At 54.9% G+C, this 15,681-nt stretch overlaps 5 protein-coding genes across 5 annotated transcripts; 1 reads left to right on the top strand and 4 right to left on the bottom strand.

The window, feature by feature from the left end:
* Window positions 1-558: 558 nt before the first annotated feature.
* Window positions 559-3,641, bottom strand: ACRALDRAFT_1045692 (uncharacterized protein). The gene is made up of 2 exons (XM_071015402.1): window positions 3,258-3,641; window positions 559-3,191 (listed from the first exon to the last, which is right to left on the bottom strand). Exons 1-2 carry the CDS (start codon window positions 3,523-3,525, stop codon window positions 739-741), a joined length of 2,721 nt encoding a protein of 906 aa, XP_070880182.1. The 5' UTR covers window positions 3,526-3,641; the 3' UTR covers window positions 559-738.
* A 321-nt stretch (window positions 3,642-3,962) lies between these two features.
* ACRALDRAFT_1078405 (uncharacterized protein) lies at window positions 3,963-5,452 on the top strand (the record flags this gene model as incomplete). The annotated part of the gene is made up of 2 exons (XM_071018767.1): window positions 3,963-4,037; window positions 4,099-5,452. The coding sequence occupies 2 exons, from the start codon at window positions 3,963-3,965 to the stop codon at window positions 4,681-4,683; spliced, it is 660 nt and encodes a 219-aa protein (XP_070880181.1). The 3' UTR covers window positions 4,684-5,452.
* Window positions 5,209-7,359, bottom strand: ACRALDRAFT_2092563 (uncharacterized protein; the record flags this gene model as incomplete). The annotated part of the gene is made up of 2 exons (XM_071022596.1): window positions 5,209-6,843; window positions 6,967-7,359. The coding sequence occupies 2 exons, from the start codon at window positions 7,357-7,359 to the stop codon at window positions 5,209-5,211; spliced, it is 2,028 nt and encodes a 675-aa protein (XP_070880180.1).
* Window positions 7,360-7,921: 562 nt separating this feature from the next.
* ACRALDRAFT_1037903 (uncharacterized protein) lies at window positions 7,922-10,679 on the bottom strand. The gene is made up of 3 exons (XM_071015075.1): window positions 10,296-10,679; window positions 10,037-10,216; window positions 7,922-9,979 (listed from the first exon to the last, which is right to left on the bottom strand). The coding sequence occupies exons 1-3, from the start codon at window positions 10,389-10,391 to the stop codon at window positions 8,012-8,014; spliced, it is 2,244 nt and encodes a 747-aa protein (XP_070880179.1). The 5' UTR covers window positions 10,392-10,679; the 3' UTR covers window positions 7,922-8,011.
* Window positions 10,680-12,425: 1,746 nt separating this feature from the next.
* ACRALDRAFT_2117851 (uncharacterized protein) lies at window positions 12,426-15,558 on the bottom strand. The gene is made up of 4 exons (XM_071023784.1): window positions 14,930-15,558; window positions 14,846-14,853; window positions 13,826-14,024; window positions 12,426-13,768 (listed from the first exon to the last, which is right to left on the bottom strand). The coding sequence occupies exons 1-4, from the start codon at window positions 15,418-15,420 to the stop codon at window positions 12,574-12,576; spliced, it is 1,893 nt and encodes a 630-aa protein (XP_070880178.1). The 5' UTR covers window positions 15,421-15,558; the 3' UTR covers window positions 12,426-12,573.
* Between the last annotated feature and the right edge of the window lie 123 nt (window positions 15,559-15,681).

The following is a 15,681-nucleotide window of genomic DNA, read 5'->3' as shown; positions in this document are numbered from 1 at the left end:
TTTTGAGTTTCTAGTTCTTTGGTCGTTACTAATAGTCGCCGACCTGGGAGTTACGTTACGCCATCGTCAAGGGGGTGGATTCACTTCAGCTTAGATTTTATCGAATTTATTGCCCAAGAAAGTCGAATGTCTCAGTTACAACATAGGTACTCTGTGGTGTTTGGTGGTTTGGTGACGGTGAGCAGACACCGAGACCAGACCTCGTTGGACAATTGAGGTACACTACTACACTAGGTACGAAGTACCTATGCACTTGGTAACAAGACAGATGACGTAATGGTACATTCCGACAATGAACTCTGGAGTTACCATAACCATGTAGTGTACTAACCTACCTAGTAGAGATAATGATCGGCCCGTACCGAGTACGTACGAAGTACACTGTCGACAATCGGGTACATTCCCGACAAGAATCAGCGCCCGATGATAAGAGGCGGCAAGTTACGAATACTTGGTACCGGGAACCACACTATACGGATTACAGATAGACCGGAACCGATACGATACCATACCCGAGACAAAGTCTATGGCCAGGGCCAACGCCAACGGGTGAGGGTTAAGAGGAGGAAAAGAAAATCAAATCCTTTTTCCCAACGTTGAAGACATTGTCCTACTTGATATGAAACCATTGTGCTCCGCAAGGCATCGATACTCGAAATAATCGAATGACTACCAACTACACCGGCTATCAAACCGCCACGCCTTTTGACGACGACCCGACCCCATGGCCCGCACCAATCACTTCCGCGATGGCCTCGCATTCTTCGCCCTCCGCTTCTCCTTCTCGATTCTCCCCTTTCGAATGTCGCTCGCCCCCTTGAGCTCCTTTCGGCTGCCCGCCCCGTCCTTGTACTTGCCCACCCGCTTCTCCTTGGCCTCCGCCACCCGCTTCTTCCGCACCTCGTAGTCGTCCCGGTACTTGTCCGCCTCCTTCGGCGCCTTCTCCTGCTTGTGCTTGTATCGTCGTCCCGTCGGCAGCTGCGGCGCGTTCGTCTTCTCCATCTCCCCGACCCGCAGCTTGCCCAGCCGGTTCGCCTTGCGCCACTTCTCGAACCGTCCGCTCTGGAAACTCGCCGCAATCTTCGTCCCGCTCTCTCCCCGAATGTACTTGGTTCCCTTGGACCCGTCCTCGTCATTGGCCCGCGACACGTACTTATTCTGCTTCTTGTCCCACCGCATGCCCTTCTTTGTCGACTCGCCTAATCCCCTGGACGATTCGTCGTTGTTCAAGTCCATGGCCACCTCGCGCGCTTGCTCCACGAAGCTCGAGCCCTGCGCACCCGACTGCACTCCGTATCCGCGCTCCTCCGCCGCGTTGATGGTTCGCGGCGTGTATGACATGAACACCTCCGAGTCGCGCCACGACTCTGCCCCCTTCTTCTTGTCCGATGGATTCGACACTGTGACCTCCAGACCGTCGTCGTCGTCGTCGTCGTCGTCATCGTCGTTGTCGTCACCGTCATCGTCATCATCATCCTCCCATTGCTCGGCTGTGACATCCTCGTTCGCATCGGTATGCCCAACCTCATCGACATCTTCGTCGACATCATCCTCCAGGTTCGCTTTCCCGTCTTCCCCCTTCATTCCTCTGTGCGGCACAATCTTCTTCCGCAATTGCTTCATCATCTCCGCTGCCTCATCGTTTGACGTCTTGCCGCCTCGCCCAATCTCGAAAATGGTTTCCTGAGGCTTGTATCCGCTAATCTTGGCCAAGAGAGCGGCCCGCGCTTGCTCTTGATCGCTGTCGACCGTGCCGAACAGCGGATGACGTTGCGTCCATCCCTTGGAACCAACAATCTCCCGAGCCCGCTTGGCGCTCTGGCTAGATGCCGAGTGACGTGTCTTCAGATAGAGCCTTTCTGCCTTGATGGACACCGTGCGGATGGCCGCAATGTCTGTAACCTCTCCCAACGCCTTGGCCAGCCACTCCATTTGGATCTCAATCCCCTCGCGAGGAAGTGCGCCCACTACAATGTCCTCCGCAAACGAAGGGTTCGCACTCTCTTGTCCGACAACCAACTTGCGCCCGAGGAATAGCTGCAGGTCCAGGAGATATGGCGTGTCGAGCTCCCTTACAATACTGTAGGCCCAGCCCCTTTGCCCGGCTCGTGCTGTTCGCCCCACGCGATGGACGAACACTTTGGGCTGCGGCGGGAAGTCGTAGTTGATGACGTTGGCCAACACGGGGATATCGACACCTCGTGCGGCAACGTCTGTGACAACAAGGATATTCGCCCTCCCCTGACGGAAGTTCTCTGTGTTGATTCTCCGCGCTTCTTGGTCCAACGCGCCGTATACGTACGAGACAGCAAACCCGGCATGGCGTAACAGCCCGGCGAGGTATTCGACGTGGTGCTTAGTGGCTGCGAAGACGATCGTCGAGTGCTCCGTGGGTTTGCCCTTGCCGCTCGAGCCGTCCTTGCCCCGCTTTCGCTTCTTGGATGGATTCACGTCCAAAGGCACTCCGTCCGGTGTCCCCAGCGGCATCTTGATCACGTCATGCAAGATGTGAAGCAGTGCCGCCTCCTTCTCGTCCCCTTTGACCGAGAAAAAAGCACTCTGGAGGTCAGGCGACACCTTGGTCTCGGCGTCCAACCTGACCAGTGTCGGGTCCTGTAGACCAGCGCGGGCGAATTCGACAAGAGACGACGGCAAGGTTGCGGAAAAGAGCAGGCTCTGCCTGGACGGCGGTAGCGCATGAAGAATCTCGGTGAGCTGCGCCGCAAAACCCATCTCAAACAACCGGTCCGCCTCGTCGAAGACGACGTATTGAATCGACGAGAGGTCGAGGGACATTTCAACCTTCAAGTGCAAGAAACGGCCCGGCGTGGCAATGATGATGTCTGGGTTGGCCGACAACAGCCCAAACTGCTCATCCATACTGTCGCCACCGACCAGGAGCACGGCCTTGAGGTCGGTGCCCTTGTTGAAATCCTTCACCACGCGCATGGTTTGAATCGCCAACTCCCGGGACGGCGACAAAATGAGCGCTCGGGCACCGAACTTTGCGCTGTGTGCCTTGAGTCGCTCAATCATCGGGATAACGAACGCGGCCGTCTTTCCGGATCCCGTCCGAGCCATGCCTACCACGTCTCTCCGGTCCATGATTAGTGGGATGGTCTTCCGCTGAATGGGTGTTGGGACCGAGAAGCCTTTCCTCGCAATGGCACGAAGGAGATTCGAGTTGAGACCTGTAGCATGCGTTAGTCAATTGGGCACAAAAAAAATACACGAAAAACGTGGGAGGGAGACTCTACCCATTGCTTGGAAGCCGCCTCCTTTCTTGACCGATTTGCCCCTCAGGTTGGAAGTCTTCCTGAACGATGCCGCCTGCTGCAGCGCAATGAAAGCCTCGTCTCCATCATCGTCATCATCCGCCCCATTCAAGATCCCGTCCATATCGACGTCCGCATCCTTTCCGGCGCCTCCATTGCTGCGGCCTGTCTCCCCATCTTGACCGAACAGAGACTCGCCAATGTCGATGCCCGCGTCGGATGGAGTGGGCGAGGTTGCACGAGGGGCCATGCTTGGAAGTTAAAGGACAACTTGGATAGAGGTCACCAATGGCAAGTATGTCCCGAGGCCCCGGAGTATTTCTTTGTTCGCCTCGTGAAGGTTGGGCGTAGAAACGGGAGACAGAGAGACGTAATTAGGTACTGCGTATCAATTCTTCCATCTGGGAAAAAGTTTCGGGCGGTGCAGGTACCCCTGCTAGGATACGCGTTATCAGTTGTTATCTTATCTTTTATCTCTTATCTTATCTTTTCACTTACACGACGTATTACCTTATAGTCCCGCCTATTCGTACCTACGTGCCTGGTAAGGAGAAGCTTCATGTAATCTGATCGTTGTCAAACCTCAAACCCTCTGCCTCCGAATTCCCTTCCACTCACAACATCAGGTCCCCTTGTGCGCCAAAATACGAAGAAAAATAGAAAAATAAATATAGGCACATATCCGAAATGGCTACCGAGGATGCCAAAGACGAGATGGAAGCGCTTGACGCGCTGGAAGTAGAGGCCAGGGAGTTCGACAAGGTAAGTAGGTGGTCGAGATGGCGTTCGGGATGACCCCCCATCACTGATGCTCAGAATGCAGGACGCCGAAATAGACCGTATTCTCAAGGCGTTTCGATTGGACGCCTATGCCGTTCTCGACCTACAGCCTGGCGTCCCCGAGTCCGACATTAAACTCTGCTACCGCAAAAAGTCCCTCCTCATTCATCCCGACAAAACAAAGAACCCGCGAGCACCGGATGCGTTTGACAGGCTGAAGAAGGCGCAAGTAGAGCTCATGGACGAAAAGCACCGCGAGCGCCTAGACGAGGCCATCGCGGACGCCCGTATGCTGCTGATTCGCGAGAATAAATGGACAGTCGATAGCGAGGAACTCAAGACGCCCGAGTTTGCGAAGAAGTGGCGCGAAAAGACGCGCGAGGTCCTCATCGACAACGAGCACCGTCGCCGGCGACAGCTCAAGGGCCAGTTGCAGGAGGAAGGCCGCGAGCAGCGGAAGCAGGATGAGGAGCTGGACCAACGCAAGCGCAAGCGGCAACATGAACAGGACTGGGAGGCCACGCGCGACCAGCGTATCGACAGCTGGCGGCAGTTTCAGAAAGGGAAATCCAGCGGCAGCGGCAGTGGCCAGGGCAAGAAGAAGAAAAAGATGAAGCCTATTGGGTGATGTTCCCGCCTCGCCCGCACGAACCGACGACGATTCCGTGCTCACGTACGCCAAATATACCGCCGTCTTGATGCCAACGGCGCAAAGAGGTTGGGGACGAGGTGCGATCATGGCGTCAGTGCTTCTTATCTGATCCTGGGGGCATTTATCTGGAGAATATGGGTATGGATGGAGTAATGGTGTTATGTGAGTCTGTTGCAACACGATCGCTATCAAAAAGCCTGACTGGCCAATCTAGATTAAGATATACTCTGACCGATCCAGTTTCATACTGATCCTGTTTCTGAGTTGGCCTGCCATGGCGAGAAAGCGCCGTTTGGCTGTGTCAGAAAGGGACTCCTAGGCTCCTACCAGCGGAAACGTACTCCCCGGCAATCATGTGTGCGAACAATCCCCCCAAGTCAATCAACCATCATCATCATTCATACGGCAGTCATCAATAGCATGGTGGACGTTCCTGTCAATGGGTATGTGGTATGTGGCCTGCGCAACCCGTCAGGGCGCCACGTCTGTCCAATTCTGACTTCAAGGCTTGTGTTTCTTTTTGTACTGGATGAACCTCCCAAGATTCAACACGGCCTCGTCACCACGAGATCGCAATTCCAAGCTCGTCCTCTTGTCGACCGTCTTGGTCGCGGCCTTCACCAGCGGCAGCGCTTTCTCTAAAAGGTCCAGGAAGTTCTCTTTCCAGAACACCTCCTTGTCGTAAGCGTACTCCTCGTCCCCGTAGATGTCGAATAACTGATTCAAAGCCTCGACAACGTCCGCCACTGGACTTTCGGGGAGATTCGAAAGAACGCCCAACAAGAAGACCCCAATCTCTCTGTTCAGGGGCACTGGCGCGGGGCTGAGTGCGAGCTGACCCAGAACGCCTATGCATTTAACGCCCAGGCCTTGGAACGGATCCTCGTTTCCATCCTTGCTCGGGGTATCTTGTCCCTGGCCGTCGCTGCTGCTCTTTTGGTGCAGTTTCGTCGCTGCATGATATAGGGATATGAACTTCTTGTGCTCATCCCCCGTGAGTTGAAGCCGACCTCCTGGCAAGGTGCGCGATACAGCCCAGGCCAGGCTCGTAACCTTGGATGCCAATTCGATATCGGCCGTGTCGGAAGCCAGAACTGCTGCGACGACGTTCTCCCAAATCGACTTTCCTGCTGGCTCCCAGACCTTGAGGATCGGGGCGTTCTCGTCCATGGAAAAGTCAAAGCAACTGACAGACCATGCCATGTTGTTGAGGGCAGATAGAGCTGGTGCCTGCAGCGGCACGTACTCTTGTGACTGTCCCGACAGGTTGATTAAGCGGATGATCTCCGGTATGGCTCTTTGGACGAGCTCGCGGAGGGTCGAGAGATGTTCTGATGGTGAGTCATCTGCATCATCATCATCTGCACCGGTGACCATGGCCATGTCAGCCTCGATGTCGGCGATATCGTCCTCATCCATCTCGTCATCAACTTTGGCGGCTCTCACTTCCGGGTCCTTTGCGTCGTCTCCATCCCCGTCCTCGTCCATGGCATCGTCATCTTCGATGCCTCCCCATTCCTCTTCCTCCTTGACATGACTGCTCGCCATAGATTCCTGAAGCGTCGTTCCGATGGATGCCAGAATCTCGAGGGCCAGCTGTAAGACCTCGGACTGCTGTGACCATTGACTGTTCGCTGGTAATTCATCACTGCTCCTATCTCCGCCTGACATGGCGACTTGAAGTGCTTCCGAGAGTGTTCTCGCGAGGCTAGCATCCGACAATTGCTTGTTCCCTGGGTTGCCTTCGTACCACTTCAAGGCCGAGAAGATGTTGTGTAGCACACCGCATGCGAGGACCCTGCTGGCCCCCTGACCACCTTGTAGCTGGAGCAATGCAGAAAAGGGCTTGGGGTCTTCATCGGCGACAACAAGCTCTGCCGCACGGCGATTGTCCTCCGTGAGTGTCATAAGACACGACAGAGCATCGAGGCGGATGCTGGCTGGAGACTCGGAGACGGCGATTACAGCGAACAGCAATCTAATGATGGAGTCAAGACCGACAATGGCCTCCAAAATCTCATCATCGGCTTCCGACAGCGTTGAGGTGAGGGCAACGAGCGAGTGGATAATGCTCCAGACAACTTTGAGCTCGGCTTTGGTGAGCTTGCCTTCTGTGGGAGCCAGTGATTTCAATGTCTAGCGGAAAGAGTCAGTAACTAGTATAGGCAAGAGATTTGATAACGACCGTGGTGTAAGAAACAAATCAAAAAGGAATGAAATGAAGACAAAAGAAGCAGGGTCAGGGGGCAACCGACTCACAGATTTGGCCGCAAATTCAAGCGCAGTCAGGACATCCTGCCGATACAAATGGATGCAAAAATCAGCCTCCTCTTCCTCAGCCAGTACGCGCAGAATCTCCCATCCGGCCGCTCGGCTCTCGAGCCCCGAGTCCGTCAGCGTCTCACCAAGGACGATGTGGACGACCCGCTCGCGTAACAGGAGCTTGCGACACCGGGCGTCGCCCACGAGATTCGCTACGGCGGACGCAGCAGCCGTGCGGGCCTTGGTATCCGAGCTCTGCAGATCGCGAATGACGGGGAGGATGGACTTCTCACGCAGTGCTGCCAGCTCCGGATCCGAGGGCGGCTTGACGGTTTTCTGGATGGGTTCCTTGCGGCTGGGCCGGGCCCGGTTGCGACGGGATTTCCCCATGTTTGACCGGAAAGGAGACGTCTTTTACGTCCTTTTAAGTGGTGTTGGTTCTCTTTGTTTGAACGAGTTACAAATTCTTAGGGTGGCAGGTCAGGTCAGGTCTAATCTTGACATCGGCTTCCTTTTTCTTTTTGTTTTTTTCTTTTTTTAGGTGAGAGAAAAAAATTGTCGTGACCGACCGCTTAAAATTCAACAGGGCCAGGAGCTGCACGCAGGCGGTCGATTGGCGCACGGCGCTGGCAGTTGCAGAGTACCGGATACATACGGAATAGGTAGTGTACAGTGGCAGGACGTAATAATGTACAGTACCGCAATCCACTGATTACGAAGTACTACCGTAGTGTACCAAACAACTACCGTTGTTACGGGACGGTCCACATTTACCCGCAAGCAATCTCGGCGCGTTCCCGATCGCTGGGAAGCCTCGAAACCACCCACCTCCTCCCGAGATGGAATCGCCTAGGTGGGTATGAGAAATTCCCTACAGGCAAAACAGTTCCCCATTTCCCAAGCATGACGCCAAGGTCAAATGTAGGCGTCAGTGATGGCAAGCAAAAATAAAGGGCGATATCGTGAGTTGAATCCTAGGTATTCTATTCTCATCACCCACCGGGGTGTCGTAAGTGTCGCCAAGTGGTCCTGTTCTGGGGCTCTAACACCGTTCAAACACCCGATACAATCCTTTCAAATCCGCCACCTCCACAATTCCTCCCTTCATGAGTGCCTTCGTTGCCACCAACCTAGACTTGAAGGCCGGGAAGAACACGTGCTCAATGGCCCAGCGGACGTTCTTGCGCCGCGTGGACAGTTCCCGGTACAAGGGACCATCTCGGCTCATGTCTACCTCTTTCCCCCCTTGCGTCTCTGCGCTCGCCTCTTCCTCTTCGCCGCCAGACGGGATATAGGGGGGCAGTCTCTCCGGGACGTAGAAAGAAGCCAGCTCCCTAAGGAAGGTTTCAAAGCAAGCCTTTTCATCCGTCCAGTCGACGTACGGACCAAGCCGTAACAGGAAATTTGGGAGCTTGGCAACAGACGGGGTGTATCCCTTGATCAGAAGTGGGATGCTCACGAGATCGCCTGTAGGTGTGATTTCCAGCGAGAAATACTCGAGCAACATCTCGCGACGCTCAATCAGCTGGTTCGCCACACGCTCAACAACGGCCTCCACCTCAAAATCCTCCTCGGGCGATTCAATCGCCTCCTTTTCCTGTCCAGCCGCTATCCGCAGCAGCTCGCGGAGGTTCAGGGCCGGGTCGAATCGAATGACGCCGAAATTTCCAAAGTCCGTCAATCCGACCTGGTAGCAGTATTCGAAACATGCGAACCCGTAATCTACCAGGAGAAGCTTCACGCCGCCCTGGATCGCGGCTAGCCTCCGCTGCTCATCGACGACGCCAACAAAGGTGTGACCCGCGAACACTTCTGTCAGGTCCTGGTGAATGTCTTCTCGTACTTCGGCCCGGAGCTCCTTGACGCTTGTCAGCCGACACGTTGTCGGCTCCCGATGCACAGTCTCGTATTTAACGTCCTGGGGCATGGCGAGCACATGGTCATCCGAAGCTGCGGGAGTTTGGTCGCTTCCCTCGCCCGCCGCCGCCTTGGGGAACATGGTCGTGATTTTACGCAGGGACGTATCGGTCCGAACGAGGTTATTGGAATTCCTTCGGGGCCGCTTCTTACTCGGCCCATCCGTTGCCGGACTTCCCTCGCCCCCCTCTGCACCATCTTTGGGTCTCGTACTACCCCATTGCACTTCGGGCAATACTGTCTGCGTCATGAACGTTCGACTCGAATCTACCTCTGCCAGCTTGGAGCGAATATGCTCGCAGATGGACTGGATGATCTCGTCCTCGTTCAGAAAATGCACTTCTCGTTTGGTCGGATGGACGTTGACGTCGACTCGGGCTGGGTCAATGTTTAGGCTGAGGTAGATGAAAGGCCGTCCGTTCTTGGGGAGAAACGCAGAGTAAACCTGCTCGATGGCCTTCTTGATATGGGTTGACTCAACACAGCGGTGGTTGATGAACAGCAGAAACGTCGTTTTTTTAACGTGGTAATTGGCATTCGTTACGAAGCCATCGGCCTGGAAGCCCCAGCGATCGTCGGAAGTAGACAGCTCCAGCAACTCGTTTGTTGCGGCGGCGCCGTAAATTTGGCGAATTCGGTCCACGGTCTTGGCGCTGGCTTGAATGGAAAGGCCCGTACCCGGATCCCCGTGTTTTTTGCAAGAGAAGGCGACGCCCTCGCAGTGGACGGCATACCGGCCGACCATGTCAAGGATTTTGTTATACTCGTCCGAAGGAGACCGAAATGTACGCCTTCGCATGGGAACATTGAAAAAGAGGTCTTCCACGCAAATCTGCGTGCCGTTCCGGCCGGCAGTGGCCTTCGGGGCCGGTGATTGTCCTGGTTTTGCCGGCACGAGTCGGCCGTTCAGGAAGTGGGCTCGCCATGCTACATCCGAGTCGGCCGTCTTGGTAGTAACGGAAAGATGGGCAATATGACTGATACTAGCGAGAGCCTCGCCACGGAAGCCGTACGTCGAAATGGACGCCAAGTCCTCAAACGATGTGATCTTCGACGTGGTGTGCCGTTCGCACAGTATAGTAAGATCATCTTTCTGCGAGCGACCAATGTCAGCGAGGCAGGACAGTTGCGCAGAATGTAAAAGGCTTACCTGGATACCACAGCCATTGTCGGTGATTTGTAGGAGTTTCAGGCCACCTTCCTTGACAAGAACCTCGAGTGAAGTCGAGCCTGCATCCACAGAATTCTCGATCAGCTCCTTGAGGGCGTGAACGGGGGCAATTATGATTTCTCCAGCGGCAATTTTGTTCACGACATCATCATCCAGAGCCTGCGAGTATTCCGAGTCAGAGATTCATTCCGGACAGAGCTACAGAAGAAGCGGGATGGGCTATGAGGATGGGACTGACCTTGATCCTACGCGGCGCACGAGGCTCTGAGGGGTCACTATCAGCTTTGCGTTTAGAGCCAGTCGGCGCATCGACATCCATTGGCTCAGTGGCCATCTTGCTTTCTTCCTGATGTCTTTCTTCTTAAGGAAGAAGCCAAGGAGGAAGAAGGGGAAATTAGGCAGTGTGCTCCTGTAGCTTATGGCCTGGTGAGAAGGTGCCCGCCGACTTGCCCTGCCCCTTTTAGTAACCTTGCAATTTCGCTGCGGCTCAGTTCAGGAGTCGCTCGCGGGATTCATTCCATGTATGACAATCCAGTATGCCGATGAATGCGATGAAAACGATATACGCGTTTCCGCAGGTCGGTCTGGCACGAGGTTTGGTAATTCAAGGAGTCCACGCGAGGGGTGGGGTGATGAGTTGCTCCGTACATGATTAATAATTAACAATTCCCAAGTCGTGTTGAACAATGATCTCACGTCGCGTGGTCATGTGACGCATCCTTAGTCATCCTGAAAATGGCGCCACCGCCATGTTTCTTCCGGAATCTTTGAGGAGTCGCTTTTTCAACCACGCAGGTCTCCATCGGTCTCTTATGTCTCCGAACGCCCAAAAAGAAGTAAGTATGCTGGGTTTGGTTTCCAATTTCCGTCCCATTGTCCCACGGTATCAATTAGGAGAAGTATCGCTACGTTCATTTGGACCCGAATACAACGTACAGATTAGGATCTGTATCCTGTTTTACCACTCGGGGATTTCTTTCCTTGCGGCACGGAAGAGCACTTCCCCTAGACTATTATGCCCCACGGCGGCCTGTTAACTCGGCTCCACCCCGACCACCGGGCTGGGTTCAGTAACTGACGTGGCTCCCTTCAAAACTCGGGGGTTAAGCCGAAGCCACAGTGAATAGACAAAGCATGTGCCCGGCGTATTGTAGTCGTGACTCGGCTTCTCCGGACGCCAAAACGAGTAAACTAGTGCTGAGCAGCTTGGCGAATGCTACTACTCGTAGACTTTTTCACACCGGAGACGTTACCAAAGCCGGCAGCGACAGAGAAATAGGGGCCACCTAAATACTTGGCGTGGAAAGAAACTCGGCTTCGACATTTACATGTGATGTTAAAGGCGGTCGTAGCAGCACCCCGTCGACGGCTGGTTTCTTGAACTTCTTCCTGCTGTTTTGCACTCACCATACAGGTCTACTGATTACTATCCCTGTGGCACGTACAGAGCGACAGTAAAGGTCAAGGGTCCATCATTTGCTGTGGGCTACAGACCCTAGTTCGGCGATAAATTCTTAGCGGCGCAGGTTAACGGTACGAGACGGAGGAAGAACAAGCGAGACCGAGCTGGGTAGCGCAAGGCTAGCATATTGTTGGCACGTAGTACATCTCTGCCGAAAGGCTACCACCGCTTCTCAGTTTTAGTTCTGTCGCGACCTGCAATGTGCCGCTTGTCTCCTGTCAATCATTCCCCTCTCTTGCCCCTACTACTGCTCAGACTCGATACGTCACGAGTCTGCCCTAGCATTCTCCTCGCCCCCCCTGAACTCCTATTCAGACAGCAGACAGCCGAGATCAGACACCCGCTCCCAAGCATTTGACCAGGTCGGCCCGACATGAGAATACCAGAGACATTGATTGCCTAACCTTATCCACCGCGCCAGTCTCGACTTGACCCTGCGCACAGCCGGTAAGCTGAATCGCCTAATTTGAATGCACGCAAACCTCCTGAGGGACATCAGAATGTATTGGGCCCCGGCCACCACGCCGGTTCGCTTAAAACTGTGTAAAGTCCAAGATCCAATGTCTCTCCGCGGCACTCTCGACTTCTTCCATTCGTAAGTGCCCCCGACACTAAAGACCCAAAATCAACCAGGAACCCAGCTCCCAACCATCTTTTCCATCGTTATCCTACATCTTCACCATCCGTAGTCATGTCTTCAGCAGCCGTGAATGAAACTTAAAAGATGGCTGAAAATGACGGTTTTTAGCAATGGTGTTGGGAAAAGTACGCTCGCCTTTAGGCCGTCGATACTCAAAAGAAAAAGGAGGAAAGAGAAAATCAGCCAAATGTAGTTAAGTATATGTAAGAAATCGAGACAAATAGACAAGAGTTGGTTGTACAGGTGGTATCTTTTTTAAAAGTGAAGGACGCGAGGAGCGGAAAAGATCCTGATCGGAACAACCAGGACGTGCTGGGCGCCGATGGAATGAGACCCTGAACCCCTTCGAAATCCGTTATTACACGGGCGAGGGCTGCTAGCACAAGCAAGGAGGCATTATTGTGGGTGCCGTGGTTATTTCGGCTTCTCGATTAATCCCTCTATGTCGACTCGACCAGAACGCTCCTCCCTCCTGGCAGGCGGATCAGGTTGGGGCATGCCATGCTGTGGTGGGGATCGAATCGGAGGAAGCTGATACGATTGGTGGTGTGATGGTGGCCGTACAGTCGACAGCAGATCGTTGCGGGGTCCCTGACTCGGTGGAGGTCCCGAGACAAAATCCGCCCGACTGGGAGACGCACCATACGGCCCAGACATGCCGCCCGTGCCAAATACAGGACTGGGCCCCGGGCTCAGTCCAGGACTAAGACCGGGGGTTATATGGGGAGGGTGTCCGGGGCTAGGACGTGGCGCCAAACCGCTTTCCACGAACCTCTGCCTACCCGTGTCCAAATTTGCAGACAAAGGCGTAGGGTGGCCGTAGGAAATATGGTATTGCTGCTGCTGTTGCTGTTGTTGGTGGTGCTGCTGTTGTTGATGGTGTTGTTGTTGTGGTTGACGGTGCTGTTGTGGTTGATGGTGCTGTTGTGGTTGATGGTGCTGTTGTGGTTGATGGTGTTGTTGTGGTTGATGGTGTTGTTGTGGTTGATGGTGCTGTTGTGGTTGATGGTGCTGTTGTGGTTGATGGTGCTGCTGTTGCGGCTGATGAGGCGGCGGCAAAGGTGTGTACGAGGAGTAACTTGCCTCTCTTCCCTGGGGGGAGGGCGTGGGATAGGGAAAGCCGGGGGGCAGCTGCAAGTGTATGGCGATGAAGTAGATCGAGTCCCGCTTGGCTGTCCCCATGCGCACGCTGAAAGATCTCGGCTGCCCATCCTGACCCGCAAAGACGAGCACATCTCGGCGGTCCATCGGGATCCGTGAAAGCTCCTCTGCGTCGAACCGCAGAGTATCAAACACTCGCTCTTCTTCTCGCTTGCCGAATATCGGGGGCAAGTACATCGGATCGTTCCTGACGCGGTCCTCCTGTATCAACTGTTGGTGTCTTTGGACCTTAGCCCTCTCTGCCGGCGTAACCACGTCGAACAAATTCCTGCCCTGTATGTTGCCGACACCAAGGGCATCCATGAAGGTGGGAGACGCCTTGACGATATGCATATCGGGATTGAGAAAAGCCACCGGCTCCGGTGTCATGGCGGAGACTGGCGACGGCACGGGGATATTCGCGTCCGACGACGCGGCTCGTTCGAGATACTTGGGGGCGATTGGTTCCCTGCGCTGAGACGTTAAAACTCGGCACAGCTGATTAGGTCGGATGGAATCATCGTACCCTGTAACTGGCCCTGGCCCGCCCGAGGAATACAGACTGAAAGGCCTTCTCACTGCACCAGCATCCTGAGGATAAGTGGGCGGACCTGACCGGCTCTCTCGATCGTCTCGTAGTCGCGGCCGGCCGCGTTTCTTGTGCTGGACGTCAATGCACGCATCTTCCTTTCCGTTGGTCGTGCATCGGGAACATGGGCGACGAGCTGCATCAAAACTCCCAGTCAGCATATGGCTCTACACGTACCATCTTGGTCAGTTGCGGCAGGAAATTGGGGCGCTTGCTCCCGTTCCCCATATGCTACCGAGACACCTCGTCTCTGGCAGCGTCCAATCCGCAAGGGGGGAATTGATCTCCACAAAGCATTCCTAGCTCCTCGTCAATTCAGTCGCGCGTAGCCACACAATCCGGGGTAGGCTATCTCTAGCTTCGACCGGACCCAGCACCGTGGGACGCCGCACTTTCGTTCCAAGAGCCCCATTTGTGTTAGTCGAGCACGGTTGCGACAAAGGGACCCGCCAGTGTCGAAAGTTGGGGCCTGAAAGAGTCCGCCACGACACCGTTGGCGCGCCATTGGCGTCTCTAAGGTGCCCGTTCCTCGCATTTTTCTCCGCTCATTTTCCTCCTGCTCGTCAGTCGCCCAATTTTTCACAGCTCTTGCTGACATTGTCGTCAAGTGTCGGCGGATTCCGCCGACACGCACTTTCGTGTCTGATTCAGCTCGCCGAGCTCTGTGTACTCGTGATGGTATGGTATCTAGGAGCGTCCTGTATATGGCTGTTCGTTTGTGAATCTCGAGCAAAAGGATACCTCCCAATCTTCCGCGAAGGCGCGCAAATTTATGCGCATGCATGCAGCGGAAATGTGTGTCGCTTTCTTGCCGAGGTTCGTACCGACCACAGCTCTGAGCCAGCAGAGAAGCCGAGGGAAGGGCTGAGGGATGCCGACTGCGAGAAAAAAAAAAAAAAAGGAAAAAGAAAAAGAGGAAAGAGTGGATAAAACAAAAAGGAAAGGAAAAAAACCTACCGTCACATCTGAACGATTGTATTAGCCACAGCAGTCACGTATATTGCAGGACATGGCTCTGTCCAGAATCGGGGCGTGACTCACCTGAGATGGGCCTTCTTGCAGGGCACGCATGCTGACGCAACATGGCCTTTCGGCTTTCTCTGGGATTTCGGAGAGGCGATGGGCCGAGCGCCTTCGGTGGTCGACTTCGATACCGGGGGAGCGGGATAACCTGGCGCGGGAGGAGGAGGCAACGGGCCTGACATGGCCGCGTATGGAAGCGCTCGCTCCTGCATGTGCTGGCCCGTCATGCGCGACGCAAAGGCGCTCCCTGTCGCAGCGTCGTCTGCTCGAGAATAGGCGTGCGTCAATCTCTCCGACGTCTCGGGCTGGTACGGTTGCGTATGGGGCGGCGGCTGCATTGGCCGCTGCGTCGGCGGTTGTCCTCCTTGCATTGGACCCTGTGTCAATGCTGTGGCCCCCACCCAGTAGGCATCTTGGGGACCGGCGGTTGAGTAATTCCTCTGTGGTTGATCTCGATCCCCAGCGTCTTGCGTCGCGTGGGGCTTGGAAGAAGGGGGGGAATCTGACATGGGCGGTGAGGGATATGCTGCGACTGATCGAGAAAGGGGCTCGGGTTCTGGTCGTTTCTCGGCCCAGGTCTGGTTTGAGGCCAAGTACGGCAGGTTGGGGATGCCCTGGCGCTGGCCGCGTATAACAGGCGACGTATCACAGCCTCTGCTGTTTGCTGGCATGGACGATGTGCACTGGAGGACCGACCAACTAGTGGGCCCTGTGAGCTCCTCCCAGCGTCGCTGCTGACGGCAGCTTGTGTCCCGTCGGGGGGGAACGCC

The sequence above is a fragment of the Sodiomyces alcalophilus genome, assembly GCF_042370955.1.
Source record: "Sodiomyces alcalophilus JCM 7366 unplaced genomic scaffold ACRALscaffold_1, whole genome shotgun sequence".
NCBI classification, from domain to species: Eukaryota; Fungi; Ascomycota; class Sordariomycetes; order Glomerellales; family Plectosphaerellaceae; genus Sodiomyces; species Sodiomyces alcalophilus.
Note: the sequence above shows the minus strand (reverse complement) of the source record. Positions and strands in the feature narration are given on the sequence as shown.